Genomic DNA, 18076 nt, shown 5'->3' with positions numbered 1-18076 from the left:
TAAAAAGTAAGGATACTGAGCATCACCAAATGGAGGAGGTGAGAAAATGACAGGAGGGCTTTATGAAGATCTAGAGGCACACATAAACACTGTAATATGCAGGCCATTTGCTGAGAAGTAGACAGCTCTAATTTAGTTAATAGAAAAAAGATTCCGGGGTGCCTAGGTGGCTCAGTGGGTTAAAGCCTCTGCCTTCGGCTCAGGTTATGATCCCAGGGTCCTGGGATCGGCCCCACATCGGGCTCTCTGCTCAGTGGTGAGCCTGCTTCCCCCTCTTTCTCTGCCTGCCTCTCTGCCTACTTGTGATCTCTGTCAAATAAATAAATAAAATCTTAAAAAAAAAAAGAAAAAAGATTCCTTATGACTGATGGAAAGACTCAACAATACCTTCCTTGGAAAGGGACCGGAGGCTGAGAGCACCTAGCCTCAGATGCTAAGGTACCGATTGGTTTCTCTTTCACATGGGAACCATTTGATGGTTGTTTCAGGAATAGTCAGACAAAGCAAAAAAGTGAGCACATTAGCTGAGGTGCAAATCTAGTTATTTTCACAACTGTTGGGAAGGGACATCTTGGAAATGGAAGCTTATCTTCTTTCAGCCTTGTTTAGATTCTTTATTCTATTTAGATATAATTGGGTGCTAAAATGCAGTCTTTCTTTGGGGCTGTATCTCCATGTTCCAAAATAAGCTTCTAGAGTGGGGAGAATCCCACTGTCATCCCACTCTGAAGTGTGACTTAAGAGGAGGAGGTCAAGATCTGGCTCCATGACTCTTAGTTGGTCCCCCATTTATAGCCTAGGAAGGAGTTAGAAATAGAATTAGATTAGAAATAGAATCTCTGTAGAAATCACCTTTTGATTTTTGACCTTCCATAGGGGAGAATGAGGTGGCTTCCCTCTCACCTGGGCCTAGGGAAGAGGGGCTTCAGAGATCCTGCTTGGAGAGCTTGATATGCTGAGGCTTGGGGGACATAGTAGACTGGTGTGTGCCTCACACATGAGCAGTTAGAATAGCAAGAATCTTGCTGACATGCTTGATAGCATCAGAGTGGTGGGCCGTGATACAGAAAACTGTCCTTCTACCAATAATGAGCCAAAGGTACACATTTCACCTCAATTGGATGTAGTCAGGAGAAGGAGAGCTGACGTGGGGTGTCACAGATCCTGCCCAGAAATGCTACTTAGAAGCTGAACAGTGAAGGTATACTTCCAGCTGCCCAAGGACTGAGAGGCATTTTGAGCAACTAGTTAGGAGACATGCATTTGACCTCATAAAGGGACCAGCAGCTGAGAGGACCTGGGCAATGGTGTGTATGGTGGGAGATGGGAGGAGTGCTTTTCTCTAGAGGTCCCATAAAGCAACACACTAACCAAAGTCAGCAAGTCAAATTCAAACCCCTGCCAAGCCCTGGAGATTGCTCATAATACTATTCAAGTAATACCTTCCCAACCCCTTCATCTCAATTCCCTTTCCTAGCGTTGATCCTAGAGAGGTCAGATGCTACACTGGCAAAATTGGAGGAGGTAGAAGTGCAAGTGGGATAGAGGGAAAGAAGACACGCTCCCCATGCCTACTACAGGCTTCTTTCCTGAAGCAGATGACCTGCAGGAAAAAAGAAGGATAAACTTTAAAAGTTCAGGTTTTTTACTATTTTAGAGAACTGGCCATTTTAATTAATGAAATGAGATTATTCTTGGGACTTAAACATGACCAGAGGGCTTCTGCTTTCTAAGAGTTACTGGAAAAGTAAAGGAATCTGCCTAATATTGTCTAAACTCCATAGAGCGGATTTGAGTAGGCAGAAAGGGCTAAAGTTTTCTGTTGCACTTCGTGAGTCTCTCTTGTTTAATGTATTACTTAATGTATTACTTAAAACATGTTGGGTTGATTCACCCAAAGTTCATTTTAAAAAATAAGCTGATCCTCCAGAAAGTAATATTTACAAGAGATTACATTATTATACAATTGACCCTTGAACAGTATGAGTTTGAACCACACGGGTCCACTTTAATGCAATTTTTTTCAGTAAATACAATATAGTACTGTAAATGTATTTTCTCTTTAGAATTTTCTTAACATTTTCTTTTCTCCAGCTTACTGTATTATAAAAATATAATATGCAATATATATAAAACATACAAAATATGTGTAACTGTTTATGTTATTGGTAAGGTTTCAGGGTACCAGTATACTATTAGTAGGTAAGTTTTTGAGGAGTCAAAAGTTGGATTTCTGACTATGCGGAATGGGTGCCCGTAATCCCCACATTTTCAAAGGTCAACTGCATGTTATTATAACAGAGGAGAAATTCAGACAAAAAGACTCTGGTGTTTGATGTGGAATCTCTTAAATAAGGAGTCAGCTGCAGCAATGCCAAAATTTAATGAAGGAAAATCATGTTTGAGTGCAGGTGCCTGCAGGCAACGGTGTGTCTACAGAACTCAGGAAAGAATGAGGGGATTGCCTGACATTAAAGACAACAGGCTCGGGCGCCAGGGTGGCTCAGTGGGTTAAAGCCTCTGCCTTCAGCTCAGGTCATAATCTCAGGGTCCTGGGATTGAGCCCCACATCGGGAAGCGGGGAGCCTGCTTCATCCTCTCTCCCTCTCTGCCGGCCTCTCTGCCTACTTGTGATCTCTGTCTGTCAAATAAATAATATCTTAAAAAAAAAAAAAAGACAACAGGCTCTTGGGACCAGCCTGGCTTTGGTGACAGAGGAGGGGACCCTATAACTGTGAGCGAGCAGTTCATATGTTAGCAGTGTCACTTGTTATTGAGAAGATGATGCCTCACTACTGGGCCTGAAAAGGGAGAGCTACACCCCTGTAATAAAGGACAAGCACCCTTCTAAGGGCTGTGCTGACGTCTGGTATCACCACCTGAGGTACAGGCATGTTCTCAAAATCAAAAAGTAAATCTGAGAGGATGCAAAGTTTAGGAGAGAGAATGAGGCCTCTCAGGATCAGCAGGACCAGCAGGATACTTTTGGAAAATGATGTGAAAGGCAGCCATTGCTATGTGCTGCTGATCAGGAGCCGGACAGGGAGGGACCCAGGATAGCCTTACTTTCCCTGCAGATTCACAAAATGGGAGGGAGCTGTGGTTAGCCGCTCAAATTTGAGATCAATTAGCTAGATAAGGATTCCAGTCTTGTGCTTTGTAAACCAGACTGTTTATATTCCATGCACTCTGTTTAGTTCTCTTTTGTTCTTTCTCAGTACGTGGAAGTTTTAGAAGTTCTGTCTTGGCTAAATGAAAAGAAGCCAAAGAAAAGGCTGCTGTCCAGGTCTGGGCTTGACTGCATTAAAGGGGATGAAGACAGTATAGTGACCTCTAAAATATAAGAGCAGAGGACCCCCAAGAGGGAGGGAAGATGTAAGGAGAATAGGATTCAGCTGCTTGGAGTAGGGACTGTACTTTCATTGTTAAAACTTGGGGATTCTTTCATTAGAGGAGGCGGTACATCCTAGCATAGGTTTGCTTTCAACAGTGAAGCATTTTCTGCAGCTCTCCTAGACCCCTCTTCCCTTGAACACTAGGGTTGACCCATGTAGGTTGAGACCTCTCTGGCTCAATCTTCCTCCAGCTGGGCTCTACTGGCTGTTCCTATGTGCTTTGAAGCATATCCATCTCACTTCTAATCTTCATTTTATTACCTTATTCACTGCATGCATGTGATTTTGAGTCTCCTAGCAATGAGGCACAGACACATACCCTGTTTCAAGTTTAAAGCTGATTAGAAAATTATTTTGGCTGAGGTCACACTGGACTCCAAGATAGCCTAGGGGTCTAAAAACAAAGACTTTGGTGGTGTTCCAAGTCTTTTATAACCACATTTTAAAAAATCAAAATTAAAAATGAGTAAGAGACAATAAGGCAGAATGTATGGAATTGAGGGTATGGTTAAAATCCAAGACACTCATGAGGGCACAGATATGACAAAATGCAGGATGTATACTACCTTTATCTACATGTTATATATTTCCCCCTATTAAGGGAAAAATACACATGAAATATAAAGTACATTAAAAAAGAAAAGCCCAGATATTTCTAATTCAAGTGAAAATCCAAACTTATCTGGTCAGCATGGAACCTGTTGGAGACTCCTTTGTCAACAGGTTGAGTTTTCCCCTACTTTCATATGTTCTCTCTGCCCCTGTCCTTGTAATCAACCCCCTCTAGGGCTTTAGGCCAGCTCCCTTGACCTTGGCTCTTGGCTCATGGGGATAGCTGGGAAAGGAGCTAACTGAGGCTGGGCTAAGGGGTACTCCAGTAAGGGCCCTTGTAGTTTCTCAGTTCCTACGAGTTCTTGATTGCTGTTGGCCTCACTCTTGACCACCACTCTGACCTCCCAGATCTTGCAAACATCCCCTTGTTAACTATTTTGGCTCCTTCCCCTGCCTCCTCCCTCCACATGAGTGCCCTCCTTAGTTGCTGTTAGCTGTTCACTTGGGCCCCAGACCCAGTGCTGCCCTGGAGTGGGCATCTCTAGGGATGTTGTGCAATTAAATGAATTGTGACCCATTTCAGCAATGGCAAGGTCTCCAACCTGCTTCTTTGGTCCTTTTCCTCTTCCTCAGTTTCTTCTGCCTCTTCAGCTTCTTCAGGGCTTTCACCCTTCTGTTCTTCTTCCTCCTCCTTCAGGTCTTGAAGCTCTTGGGTCTTCTTTAGACCTTCCTGGTATCTGCAGGGCAAAAAGGAACAATTGAGTCTAGAAAGGCCAGGCACAGAGCATCCTTTCCTGAGTTCTTAGAGGTGGGGACTTGAACACCTCCAATAATTATACACTTCCTGTGGTTGTACACAACAGGAAAAAGCTGGGAGGATCTACTGAATCCCAAGGTGGCTCATGTCAGTACAATTTCCCCTCACTCCTCAGTCATCCTTCCTGTTTATATGTGAATGTGTGACAAAACTGACAGGGAAAAAATGTGGGTACAGAGTCCTGACTGGGTTCTTATCCTACAAAATGTTCAGCAGAGAGAAAAATCTGCTTTCTGTGTAACCTGGGTGCTTCAGCTTCTCACCTATAAAATGGAAAGGGTGGCATTTTGAAATACCTTATTTCACAGGGTATGTGAATGTTCTGAGGAAGTGCCAGGCATGTAGCTTGGCCTAGGAAGGGTGACATCCATCACATTGGATTGTTGGGAAGTTTTATGGAAGTGGCAGTCACATAATAGGCTTAGAAAAGTACTTAGTAAATGTTTACAAAGCCAATGGAGGTGTTTACTTCTGTGCATGCTTAATATCAAAGATAGTTGAGGATGAAAAGATAGGCATCCCAAGAGATACCCTTCTGATGTCCTTTGCCCAGGATCAGTACTCTTTTTGCTTGTCCTATAGCTGAATGTTTAAGACAAGCACAGTTTGGCTAGGGCAACCTCACCGTAGTATATATGGCTGCTACATAGAAGCCCCCCGGTTCTATAATGATGGTAAGCTGTGTCTCCCTTAGGAGCTGTGGAGAAAGGAGAAGCTTAGGATGCTATGCCTGGTCAGAAATACTTTTCTACCAGTCTAGGCTTGGGCCCTGCTCAGTACTTGTCCCCTTAGTGACTGATAATAAGCCAAAGGTATTATCGAATCTCAATCAGAAAAAGGGACAGTTGGAAGTTGAGAGGGCTCCAGTTTACAGAAGGAAGGGATGGCAGGGGCATTTCTAAGAAGCAGGGTTACAGCTACTCCTGGGCATTGTTGATAGCAACATCACTCCTCTGAGCATGTGTCAGCAAGCCTCGGGCACCACCAAGAGGAACCCACCCAGGGGCTTTATTTCCAGACCATTCTGGGCAGTGGCATTCTGGTGGCTTTCTGCCTAAAAAGAGGGCAGTCTAATTATTGCCTAACCACACCCTCTCACCCTGCTTCCTCTTGTCCTTCCTGTGGAACAGTACTGTTCTTTCTTATGTAGTTCTTTACTGAGGTGAGGCGGTCCTAGGGCCACTGGTTGCTTCCTTAAATCCTCTTAAGAAACAGGAAAGGCCCGTGGGAAGGTATCTTCTGAGACCTATCAGGTGACCTCAAGGTGGACGAAGTCTGACTCACCCCTTGTTGTATGCTTCCTCCTCCATCCTGGCCTTGGTCTCCTGGCTAATCTCCTCCAGGCAACTCAAAGTCGGCATGGGAGCAGAGGCTTCACAATCTGGGTCCCCATTTGTCTTTCCACTAGTGAGAAGAGGGAAGTACAGGATGTCCTTTCAGCCAGATTGGGTGTCTGAAAACTGAACCATGTCTTTGGCCTGATTCCTTTTCGGAAGTGAGGAAACTCATTCTAGGCTGTGTTCATTTCAATCCTTCTACCCTGAGACAAGATTTTTCAAAGGCCCTGGTCCAAGAATCCTCCTCAGACCTCTAAACATCAAATAATATGCTAGCTCTCTTTTTCTTCATGCACCTAAATCCATCTTTATTCTTATTCCAGGAGATTCTATGAGTGGACAGACAGCTGTTGGGAGCTCCCTAGCACTAAGATGAGGAAGATTGAGGTGGGCCAAATGTTCAGTTGGAGTCATTCCATTCCAGTAGTCCATCTTTTGCTTCATTCATTTAAGTATCTACTGAGTACTGACTAAGTCACAGGCACCTTGTAATGTACTGGGAATACATTAGATGATGAGAGAAACAATCTTTGACAACATGGAGCTTAGCAGGAGAGAATGCCCAAAAAGAAGAAAGAAAATAATATGTAGTTAATTACAAATTGTGATAACTTTATTGAAATAGATAAACTCTGTGTGTGCAGAAAGGAACAAGGAGAGAATCTACTTTGATTGAGTGGTTAGAAAAGACCTCTCTGAGGTGGTTTAACTGGAGCAAAGACCTGAAAGAGGAAAAGTCAGCCGTATCTGTAGCAGAGGGAAGATCATCCTAGGGGGAGGATGCAGACGTGTGAAGACCCTGAGACACAAAAGATGCAGATATACTTGAGGAACTAAAAGAGGCAATGAAGCAGGAGTTAACTTTTGGACAAGATAAATTTTCAATGCCAGTGAAATATCCAGACGGAGATGTCAAGTAGATAGTTGGATACACCAAACTGAGTTGGAGGAAAGCTCTAGAGGCTAGAGATAACATTTGGCATCATCAGAATATATATGACATTTAAGGCCAGGGGGATGGATAAGATTGTCTAGGGAGAGAGTATGAGGAAATAGGAAAAGAAGACCCAGGACCAAGCCCTGGACATCTCTGCCCTTAGCTCAGGTGGAGAAGAAACCTACAGAGGAGTAGAAGCCAAAAAGGTAGGAGGAAAACCAGGAGAATATGGACTCCTGGAACCCAAGAGAGGAGAGCATGTCAAGGAGGCATTAACTGTGTCACAGTTTCACTTCTGAGAGTCCAAGTCAGATGAGTACAGAGATCTATAGATTATTAGATTTGATAATATGGAGGTCAAGAGGAGCTTTGGTGAAATGGTGGCACCCAAATACAGATTAGAATGGACTTAGTAGAGAATGAGAGGCAAGAAAAAGAAGATCTAGACACAGTTATCTGACAGGAAAGGGAAGTAGAAAAGTGTGTTCTGGGATACATAGCTGAAGTGGAGGGATGAAAGCGCATTTGAATGTGGATAGAAATGATCCAGTAGAGGGGATGAGAGAAAGGGGTGACCAAAAAAACCAAATTCTTTGAAAAGGGAAGTAGGGATAGACCTTAGAACGGTGGAGAAACTTCTCAGTGAGAACAAAGGGGGGATGGAGGTGATCTGGTGAAGGAAGAGGAGGGCTCCTATCTACTAGCATAAATTTTCTCTTTAAAATGGAAGACAAGATCATACGCTGCGAGTGAGAGGTAGATAAACCTAGGAGGGTTTGAGAAGAGAGGCGAAGGTGTGCATGAGTCATGTGAGAAGAGGGGAAACAAAAATGCTAGAAAATCATAGTAGGATAGCTAGGCATTTCTGGGAGTCCATTTGAAGTATGCAAGCATGAATTTAAAGGAAGGATCCTGATGGCCATGCCTTCCCTGTAAATCCTGCAGCCCACCTAAGGTGTCTGAAATCCCACTGGGAGTCATGCCATGGAGGAGCCCTTGAACAAGGCAAAACAGTGAGAGATGCTTTTCACTCAGGACTCTGAAAGACTGCAGCTGCTACCCTCTACAACCACTCAGATAGGCTCTATCAGTGAGCCTTATATTTTCTCTTTCTTGGCGTCAGCTTCTCATCCCTTAGTTTTCCTCAGACCTTGTAAAATTTACATTTCATCAGGCTGGAAACCCAAACCCATTGTGAACAAGAAAGATAACACTCTAAAAATATCAGCTATTCATAACATTTCTCCTTTTGCAAATTATATTATCCACTCCCTTCCATGTGACCTTTGCCTAATGTGCAGTTTCCTATTTGTTCAAATGATTGGAACAGAGCAGAAAAACATAGCTACAGCCAAGGGTAGGGAAGCAATTCTTTCATTAAATATATTTATTTGTTAGAAATGAAATACTGGTATCAGGCTTTTAGTTTCTTTTATCTATAGCTGATAACCTAAGAGGTTAGTGACAAATAGTATGGAGGACGACAGTGGAATATAGAGGAAAAGAACCTGCCTGAAGCAAACTAGGGTTCAAATTCCAGCTGCAGTACATACAAATTCTTAACCCTTCCTGAACTTTAGATACCTCAACTGTAAAATGAGGGTAATAATATGTACCTGATGATGGTAGTGTAGGAATTAATGAAAAATATAAGTAAATGTTTTGGAATATATTTACTCAACAAATGATGTTTATCACTATTAGTTATGTTGGGGAGCAATCTGAGGTTCTTCCAAACCTGATCCATAAAAAAAATCCAAGCTAATAAATTACCAGGTGATTATTTATATCTTTAAAGGAGAACTTAATTTACATTATTCTGACACTTCAGAATCAGAAGAACCCAAACTTTCACTATCCTCAGGTCACCGCTCTCTAGAGACTAAAACATTTCTCTTATAGAGCTATTTCAGTGACCCTTTAACATAAGGATCTTCTGTCCAGGGTCCAACTGTCCCAGGTTGTGTTGATCACCTTGTCCAACTCACTCATCTATGGGCCTTCAGTTCTTAAAATGCCTTTACATACATTGCCTCACTTGATCCTCCCAATGATAAGAAGAGCTAATATTTATCTTATATATCAGACTCTGTGGTAAGATTTCACTTAACACTCATGAACGACCCATGAGGTAGGCAATACTATTGTGGTCAAGTTAACAGGTGAGGAAACCAAGGCCCAGAGAGGTTAAATAACCAGCCCAAGATTACACTATCTATGTGTGATAGAGTTTGGATTTGACACTGTCACGTCTGATACTTTCCCATGCTCTTGACTTGCCACCCAGGCAGGGTGTTATCCCATCTGTGTGACGAGAAACCCAAGCTCAGATTGATTAGGTGACTTGCCTGAGTTCACATTATTGATACATAGTGGACCTGGCTGAGATTCTCAGCTTGGTCTTCTAAATCATGTCAAGATGCATTTTTTACATTTCCTTGAGCCCTCCCTTTCAATAGAAGTGTTTTTCTGGGGCTCTGAGTGGTGTGGGGCTCCAGGGTATCTGCTGAGTGAAGCCATTCTTGCCGTGAGGCTGGGCCATGGCTTATGATGCGGCCCTCTTTTAAAGGGTACTTGTTTAGAATGTAAGGTGGGCTGGGACAGCCTTTGGTTTAATACTAGAAGTACGGTGGGGAAGTAGGAGAAACACAATCTGTAAAATCTTTGCTGTTATCTCCTGATCCCTAGACTGAGCTAATAGTTTCTTATATATCATCTCTAACTACCTGGAAGCTTCTTCTTGTGTATCTTTAAGACTCAGCTCAAATACCTTCTCCTCTGTGGAATATTTGCCGGTGTTCTCCGCATTCCCATATCTTCTGGTTAAAGTTGATCACTCCTTCCCATCATGTCCTCATTGCACTCTTCATTTCAGCATAACTCAGAGAGAGGGCATTTTTATGTTTTATATATCTATCCGTCCTTCCATGACTGCGATCATAGAGAGAGACTGCTTGAGTTATGATGATGCTTAGCATACAGTAAGTGCTTTAAGTGTTTGCTGAGTTACACTGACTTCACTATGGCTTATCCAGTCTGCCTATTAATTTTGTGAAGTGGGCAGGTCCTTTCTGTAAATGGCTATTTCCTGAGGACCCAGTGTTTGGGTTGAGCTGCAGGAATCTCTATTCATGGCTATAAACATGGAGCTGAGCACAGTCTGTGCCCACCCTAGAAACGTCTGGGCCAAACACAGATGGATCTTGGCATCTATTTCCAGCCTGAAATCTTGCATGCTTTCTTTCTGGGATGATTCATTAAAATGAAGTTCATTGTTTTCTCACGTCCACCAGGTCAAAATTGTTTGTCATTGTGCTTAGTTCTAACTAATGTGAGGGGTCCTTCAGTCAAAATGTATTGTTTAATTGGGAGTTATGTTAGAGTCTATTTTTTTCCCATGTGGTAAACAATATTTGAAAGTGACTGCAATTCTTTCTAGTGGGCAGATCTTACCTTTTTGGGTTCAGTGATGTCTCTAAACCACTCCCATTGCCTTGAACCCCTCAGAGAAGTCCAGTCCAGGGGAACTGAGCTAGAAGACCTTCCCCACTCGTGTTACTCAGTCTCAGATGACTGGGATACACTACTAATTGATGGAGGGCTAATTAATTCTAGAATATCAGCAAAGTGGAGTTATTTGCTATAAATATTTGATGTCATACAAAACCTTTAAGCAGTTTACTCTGGCTGCTTCAAAAATGTAGGAAAATTGTTATTTTAGAGATTATAGTGAAAACTGCTCAGTGATATATCATTAAATTGCCCCTTTTATGAAACCAGTACTGTGCATCATTCACATCCATGGCTTTGCTAATTCCTCAGTGCACTGTTCTGTGCACACACTCTGCTCCCATCCCACACTCTGCTTCATGGCAGCCATGAAGGTCACCAGGTCATTCAAAATAGTTTATAAGACTTCTTATAAAAATAGCACTTAAATGCATCTTCTTGTCTCCAGTCAAACGGCACTTCTTCCCTTTCTTCTAGTTGGAGTGTCTATTAAAAGGTTAAGAACATGAGTTCTGTTACCCACTACTGTGTAACCTCAGGCAAGTCATTTCTCTGAGTTGTAGTTTCCATATCTATAAAATAGGAATATTAGTAGTTAATATTGATATTAATACCTACCTCATGGGTATGTTGTAAGGATTAAATGAGATCATTAATGTAAAGCAATTAGAACAGGACTTGGTATGAAGCAAGCATGCTGTAAATAATAATAGTAAATATCGCTACCATCTTATTATTATTTCTTGATCACTCCATACTTTCTTGCTTCAGAGCCTGGAATGTTGTTAACCTCCAGTTCACCTGGTTAAACTATATAACTTTCAGGTTTCATTTTATTTTTATTTATTTATTTTAAAATATTTTATTTATTTATTTGTCAGGGAGAGAGAGAGAGAGAGAAAAAGAGAGCACAAGCAGGGGGAGCAACAGGGAGAGGGAGAAGCAGGCTCCTCACTGAGCAAGGAGCCCAATGCAGGACTTGATCCCAGAACCTTGGGATCATGACCTAAGCTAAAATCAGATGCTTAACTGACTGAGCCACCCAGGTTTCTCTCAGGTTTCACTTTAAAAGTAAATTCCTAGAGGAAACATTTTCTGAGGCTCCCCTCCCCCACCTACACCCAGTCTGGGTTAAGGTACTCATTTTCTTCTCTCTTGTGGCTTTAGCAACCTATACTTCCTTATGCTATTATCCATCACGTTGTATTATAATGGGCTGTTTCCCATCTGCCTTTTTCATTACACTGTGAACTCCTGAGTGTACTCTAGAACCTAGACCTTGGTGATTAATTGTTGAAGGAATGAGGGAATAAGTCTATAAATAGCTTTTCCTACTTATGGAACTCATCATGAGCTTTATTCTGTTTTAATCTTTAAGATTAACTTCAAATACTACTTTGCATATTTTCCTATAATTCTAAATATCCCTAGACCTAGACCTAAATATTCCTTGAGTGAAGAACAATTTACTATGAAGTGACCTACAACAGCAACACTCAGAATTCTCTCAAATCACATTGGGCAATCAGCTCTCAGGTATTTGCTTGAGAACTAGCCACAGGTAATTTGATTTTCTGATCATCTTTCACATGCTTAGCCAGTTCCCTTCCTGCCTAGTCATCGTATGCTTAGGGAAATGTGAAATCACTTTAAATCAAGCTAAATATAACAATCTAGAAAGCAATGTATATTAACTTATAATGCATTTTTTTTCTCCTTAACAGTATGGAGAAGGTAGCTAGAATTTATTGTACTTGTATTAAAACAAGATATGAATTTATTTTAATTCACAGATTATCTCATTGTTAGCCTCTTGGCAATCTATTAATATTTCCAGTTTCATGAATTCAGATGAAAGTCACTTAGCGCCTTTCATAAATTCAGGAGGGGGAAGCTACTGTTAGTGTTAGGATCCTCCTCTTTTGAATATGTCCTCCCCCTTTTGCAGCCATTTTTATAGGCTGGGTGCATTCCCAATAGGCAAGTCAGCCACAGCATGGGTAATATATCATGGTGGTCCCTCTGGGTAGAAAAAAGTGAGCTACAGATACCTTCCTTGAGCTTACTCCTTGACTTGTCTCAATCCTCACTCTGTCCCTGTCTCCTGGTTCTAAACTCTTGGAATGGTGATGCCATTATTGATCCTCATTCGTTGTCACTTCTGATTTGGGGCCAATGCTTGCTGTCCTTAATTTTGTATCTTACTCTCTCCTACCAAGGATAACTCAGGTTCTTGATAATCTCTGCCGCCTAAAAGGGAAGCTCTCAGCTGACATGAGCAATAGTTCTATAGAGTCCAGGCCCGGCTCCATCATGATTAGTCTTTTTCAAAGAGTGAGGACATAGATCTTTGTCCTTGATTGGTTCTGTAAGCCAAGAATAGAGGATGGGGCCTTGTTGGGGGCCTTTTTGAAGAAGGGGTTTGTGCATCCAAAGGCAGAATTAGAAGGGAGAATTTTAGCATGCTTTTCACTCAGAGCATCAAGTAACCATCACTGGAGAGATTCAGAGATCATGGAGTAGACATTATGGCTCTAAGGACTTGATAAGTCTTTGTAATCTTGGTTACTTCCACATGGTTTTTAGTTTGTACCCTTTATAATTTCTTTGTAATACTTGAAAAAAATAAGGAAACAAAGATAGAAACAAAAATGCCCTACACAACATGAAGGACCTTTAAGCTTACACAGAGTGAGATGTCAAAGTAAGGAGTTCTAGACAAACTTCAAGACTAAAGTGGGTGAGTCAGTGAGCAATAGGTGGGTGGTTGGATATACTGAGAGGTAAGTAAAACAGGCTGAGTCGGGGGGGTGGGGTGGAGAGCTTGGGAGATTGTCTCTTCTGAAAAGGGACCCACATAGAGTTTCCTGGTCAGGTCAGGCAAAACTATTCTAACAACAATGAAAAATGGAGGGCTAAAGCTGTCTTAAGGCAAAAAGGAAGAATAAAGGTGTATGTTCTACCAAGTGAGAAAAGACACAAGGTGAAAGTTCTGAGAGGTGACAGCTGTGATCCAGATGTTTCCCAACAAGCAAATGAAAGAATTTGAAAAGCAAGTTATAAACTCTTCTGAGTATAAAAACAGCCTGCCTTGCTCTGGCTGAGGATGAAAAGACCTACAAATTGCACAGATGCCTAGAAAAATTAGGCATAGCAGACACTATTTATTGCCACTCCAGTACTCAATCTCCTGCCTGTTTCCTTACAGGATTGTAATTTTGCTCAGGAATTTACTCTTCTTCAGTGTATCACTTTGCTTCATGGGAAGCTGACCGTCTGTCCCCATCTCCAGGGCACAGTTTAAGCCCATGATGACAATCCCATTTCCAAAGTCTGTGTTTGATTTAGAAAAGAACTATGTTCCAAATTTACTAACAAGATAAGGATGTCTTAAAAAAAAGTTTCTGGGTTTGTTCATAAAAAAGAAGCATGGGAAGAGATAGTCCTCTTCTAAATACTTCATGTCTGGATAGAATACTTGAAAATAGTAGCCATTTGCCACAAGCTGCTGATAAAGTCAACATACAAAGTGAGCAGAATCAAGCAAGGAAATCGTAGAGGCCGAGCTGGGGCCTTGATATACTATACCTGGGAAAACCCTACCTCTGGACTTACCATTTAAGCCCCTTCGAGTTGGGACTTTCTTGTATCTGTAGCCCAAAGAATCCTAACCAACAGAGAAGGTGTCTGTCTCCTCTGGGCTCTTCTGATTCTGAGACTCAGCCACAGCATCTTCCTGGGCCAGACAGCAAACTGACTCTGACATCTTTGTGGGTCTCAGAGCCCCACTTATTTCCTTCCCTTAGAACTTAATTTGTTTTCTGTCACATTTTGGGAGTGAGGATGGGAGGAAAAGCGACTTAGGGAAAATTTTCTCAGAGATCCCCAAAGTTAAGAGGAAGATAAACCAGCTTACTTTTCCAAAAGTGCAGGCAGTGCTGAGGTGACCGGTAGGTTGCCTTTCCCATTGGGTGATTCTGACTAGATGAAAAATAGGAGACAGACAATTGAAGATTAGCTAGAAAGGAAGAAGCCAGAGCTGCTCCATCTCTGATGATACGGGGAGGGGGCTGCTGCTATCTCAGCTCTTCCCCCACCACTGTGGTTTCTGATCTGCTTCTGAACCTAGGCGTGGGGCCTTCCCTGTCCTCCATTCCTTAGTGCCCCTTGAGGCCCATACAACTTGCACCTTTTCCTTCCCCTCCTAAGTTTCCCCGAGTGAAGAATTTATATTTTGATGCCCTATTCTCGAGCAGAACCTCAGTTTTTCCTCAGTCCCAGGTTTACTGACTTGGACTAAATACTAGCAGGCCTCCTAGCAAACATAGGCCCATCACTGCCTTCAAGATGTCGCTCCAAGCATAATCCTCAGGAGAAGCCTGTCATTATTAAAACCCCAAGCGATAAGAAATGTCCTTTTTTTTTTCCAGATTTTATTTATTTACTTGACAGAGAAATCACAAGAGAGGCAGGCAGAGAGAGAGGAAGGGAAGCAGGCTCTCCGCTGAGCAGAGAGTCCGATGTGGGACTCGATCCCAGGACCCTGAGATCATGACCTGAGCTGAAGGCAGCGGCTTAACCCACTGAGCCACCCAGGCGCCCCAAAAGAAATGTCTTTATAATAAATTATATAAATATAATATACAACATTATATTTATAAATATAATATATAACATTATACTTAATATATTTATAAATATAATATATAAAATATACATTTATATAATATATTTAATTAATATTATATAAGTAATACTTTATATAATATTAATAAAATATAAAATATAATATATCATATATAACATTATATTTATAAATATAATATATACATATAAAAAATAAACAATGAGGTACATTATTTTTTTACAACAGATTTGGTTTAAGAAATGGATCTCAATTCTGGCTGTACCTTAGAATCCCTGTGGTGGTGTACTGATCCAATTCAGAATCTTGGGGTGAAGACTGAGCAGTGTTTTAGAAGTACCTTGTGTGATTTTAATGTATATCCTTGGTTGCCAACTTTTAGTCTAAAGGAATATACAGTTGACCCTTGAGCAACATGGGTTTGAACTATGTAGGTCTACTTATATAGACTTTAAATATAGTACATTACTATAAATGTATTTTCTTTTCCTTATGATTTTCTTTTCTCTAGCTTGCTTTATCATAAGAATACAGTATATAATACATATAACATGCAAAATATGTATTAATTGACATGTTATTGGTACGTTTTCCGATCATCAGAAGTTTTGGGGGAGTCAAAAGTTATATGCAGATTTTCAATTGCCTGGGGGTAGGTGCCCCTAACCCTTGCATTGTTCAAGGGCCAACTGCATATTTGAAAATAACATTCTTATATGTAGCATAGTATTGGAAATAGGTCTATCAAACATACTAGCTAGCCCTTCCTAAGCTCCTTTAAAAAAATTTTTTTTAAGTTGGTTTGTTTTAGTGAGTGATTTGGGAATTTAGGATAATTTCATAGATGATTGAAAAAGAGGTGAAAGAAGCTATTGCTACCTACTGGAACAACAGAGCTTGAATCTACCTTACCTATTGCTTACACAATCAGATTGGCTTATAGAGTAGTGCTGCTCCTGGACACAGAATAGAGAAGTAACTGAAGAAAGAATTAGAAAAGTTTTAAATAATATTAACCAGATCCACAAAAGACTGGGATGTAGAAAATATTCTGCTATATAGGAACTGTGTATGTTAAAATAATTGAAATGAAAATTTTTTTCTGATTATTGGCAATAGATTCTTATTATAGAAATATAAAAAGGCATCAGGAAGAAAATAAAAATCACCTGTGGCTTTACCATTGCCCAGAGATAACTATTAATAGTTTTACATATATTCTTCCAGAATTTGCTATGTCTACACATAGAAAAAATACTCTTTAAAAAAACCCTACAAAACAATTCTACTGCATATATTATTTTAACTCCTTTTTATTAATAATAAATTACAGACATTTTTCATGTTATTTTTAAAAACTGCACAGAAAGCCCTTTTTAGGGATGTCTGTATTTAACCAAGCTCTTATTAATGGGCAGTCTAGTAGTTTCATTTCTAAATGCTGCAATGAATTGATGCAGGGTAACGGTGGGTTTAAGAACTCAGGCCCTGGAATCAGAAACCCTAGGGTTAAAAGCTCAGCCCCACCACTTACTATACAATGCAAACTTCAGATATTTAAATCCATTGCAGAGTGGGAAAAAAACCCACTAAACCCACCTTGGAGGATTTTGGTTTAAGCATGGAAGGAGATAACATTTTCAAAGAACTGTCTGAGACACCAGCACCTTTCTCAAGGATACTGAGTCTTCTCAGGGCAATGAAAGACATGGGGCCTGGTCTATATTGAGCTTTTTTGAGCCCATATTCCAAAATCTGTGCTGGGAATTTCATCTCCTTGTTGACCCTGCCCCCACCTGGGTCACCCCATAGTAGTGAGCCTGAGGGAGAGGTTGAAAAGGGCTGGGAGGTAGGCATCATCATACTCACCATGGCTGGTAAGGAGGGGATGGGTGATGAGCTGGGAGTTTGGCTGGCAATGTTCAGGGCATTAAACTTGGGAACCACTGCAACACTGACCCTCCGGCGGGGCATGTTCTGTGGGAAGAGAAGTGACCAGGCCCACGTCAGGGAGGGAGCAGCAACCACAGTTCAGAAAGGCCTGGAAAATGCCTACTAGTTTCTGATGCTATAATTACATTCACTAGATACTATGGTTTTGGGTTAGTGATGGTGTTGAGGGTTCGTGTGGAAAAATTGGCCAGAGTTGACCCAAGTTTTCTGTTAGTGGTGAGTGATTTCTCAAAATGTTCTTATTTTAGCTTATATCTGAAAGAAATGGAACAGAAATGACCCCCAGTCTCTGGGTAACACCCTGGAAAGAATATGAAAAGGATAGGAATACACCAAGATTTATGCATCATTCCATGTTCATTTGGGGGATGGTATGATCAGGGAAACCATGAATAAGGGAAGGCTGAAGGACGAACTAGCAAGGGTGGTAAGCTAAATTAGAGAATCTGTCTAGAGGTTCTCTTGACATGTGTGTATTCAAGGATGAATGACTTTCTGGTGACTATGGAAACTTCTGTTGGAATCCCCGGGCAGGCCTGGTATTCCTTGAACATGCATACCTTTCCCAGTGTGAGGGACATGGATCGCGCTGTTCGAGGGACCCCGTCTTCTGCAGCAAGAAGGAACAAAGAGAACTCAGGTAAATTTTCAGAGTAGGCTCCAACAGAAAACGGATATCCCAAAACTAAGCTGAGATAGTGATTCATCAGAACTGGCCCTCAAGTGTTAGTCCAAGAGCCTAGGTGTTAGGAACACTAAGTTTCCCATTATCCCCTGAGACAATTATCTGCAAAGTGGGCTTTCGGTACAGAACTTTTATCTTAACTCCTCTGGGCATTATGAGAAACCCATCTTGGACCACATATCCACCTGACACCACTGCACAGACTCTGGTAATACTACCAGAGACTACTCGTAGTCTCTGGTAGT

The 18076-nt window shown here is 41.3% G+C and overlaps 1 protein-coding gene across 8 annotated transcripts in view; it reads right to left on the bottom strand.

Annotated features, from left to right (window-relative positions):
• Positions 1 to 18076, bottom strand: part of IRAG1 (inositol 1,4,5-triphosphate receptor associated 1) — a 126696-nt gene that overhangs the window by 4297 nt on the left and 104323 nt on the right. For 7 of the 8 annotated variants that reach the window (XM_046016454.1, XM_046016455.1, XM_046016456.1 and 4 more), the window contains 5 exons: positions 17707 to 17756; positions 17063 to 17170; positions 14465 to 14529; positions 6049 to 6168; positions 4550 to 4684 (listed from right to left, as the gene is read on the bottom strand). In XM_046016454.1, coding sequence (XP_045872410.1) covers positions 4550 to 4684; positions 6049 to 6168; positions 14465 to 14529; positions 17063 to 17170; positions 17707 to 17756 — 478 coding nt within the window. The remainder of the gene's footprint in view (positions 1 to 4549; positions 4685 to 6048; positions 6169 to 14464; positions 14530 to 17062; positions 17171 to 17706; positions 17757 to 18076) is intronic. The other variant, XM_046016453.1, reaches the window with a different exon arrangement.

The sequence above is a fragment of the Meles meles genome, chromosome 8 (genome assembly GCF_922984935.1).
Source record: "Meles meles chromosome 8, mMelMel3.1 paternal haplotype, whole genome shotgun sequence".
Classification (NCBI taxonomy): domain Eukaryota; kingdom Metazoa; phylum Chordata; class Mammalia; order Carnivora; family Mustelidae; genus Meles; species Meles meles.
The sequence above is the reverse complement of the archived record's forward strand: the minus strand, read 5'-3'. Positions and strand labels throughout refer to the sequence as shown.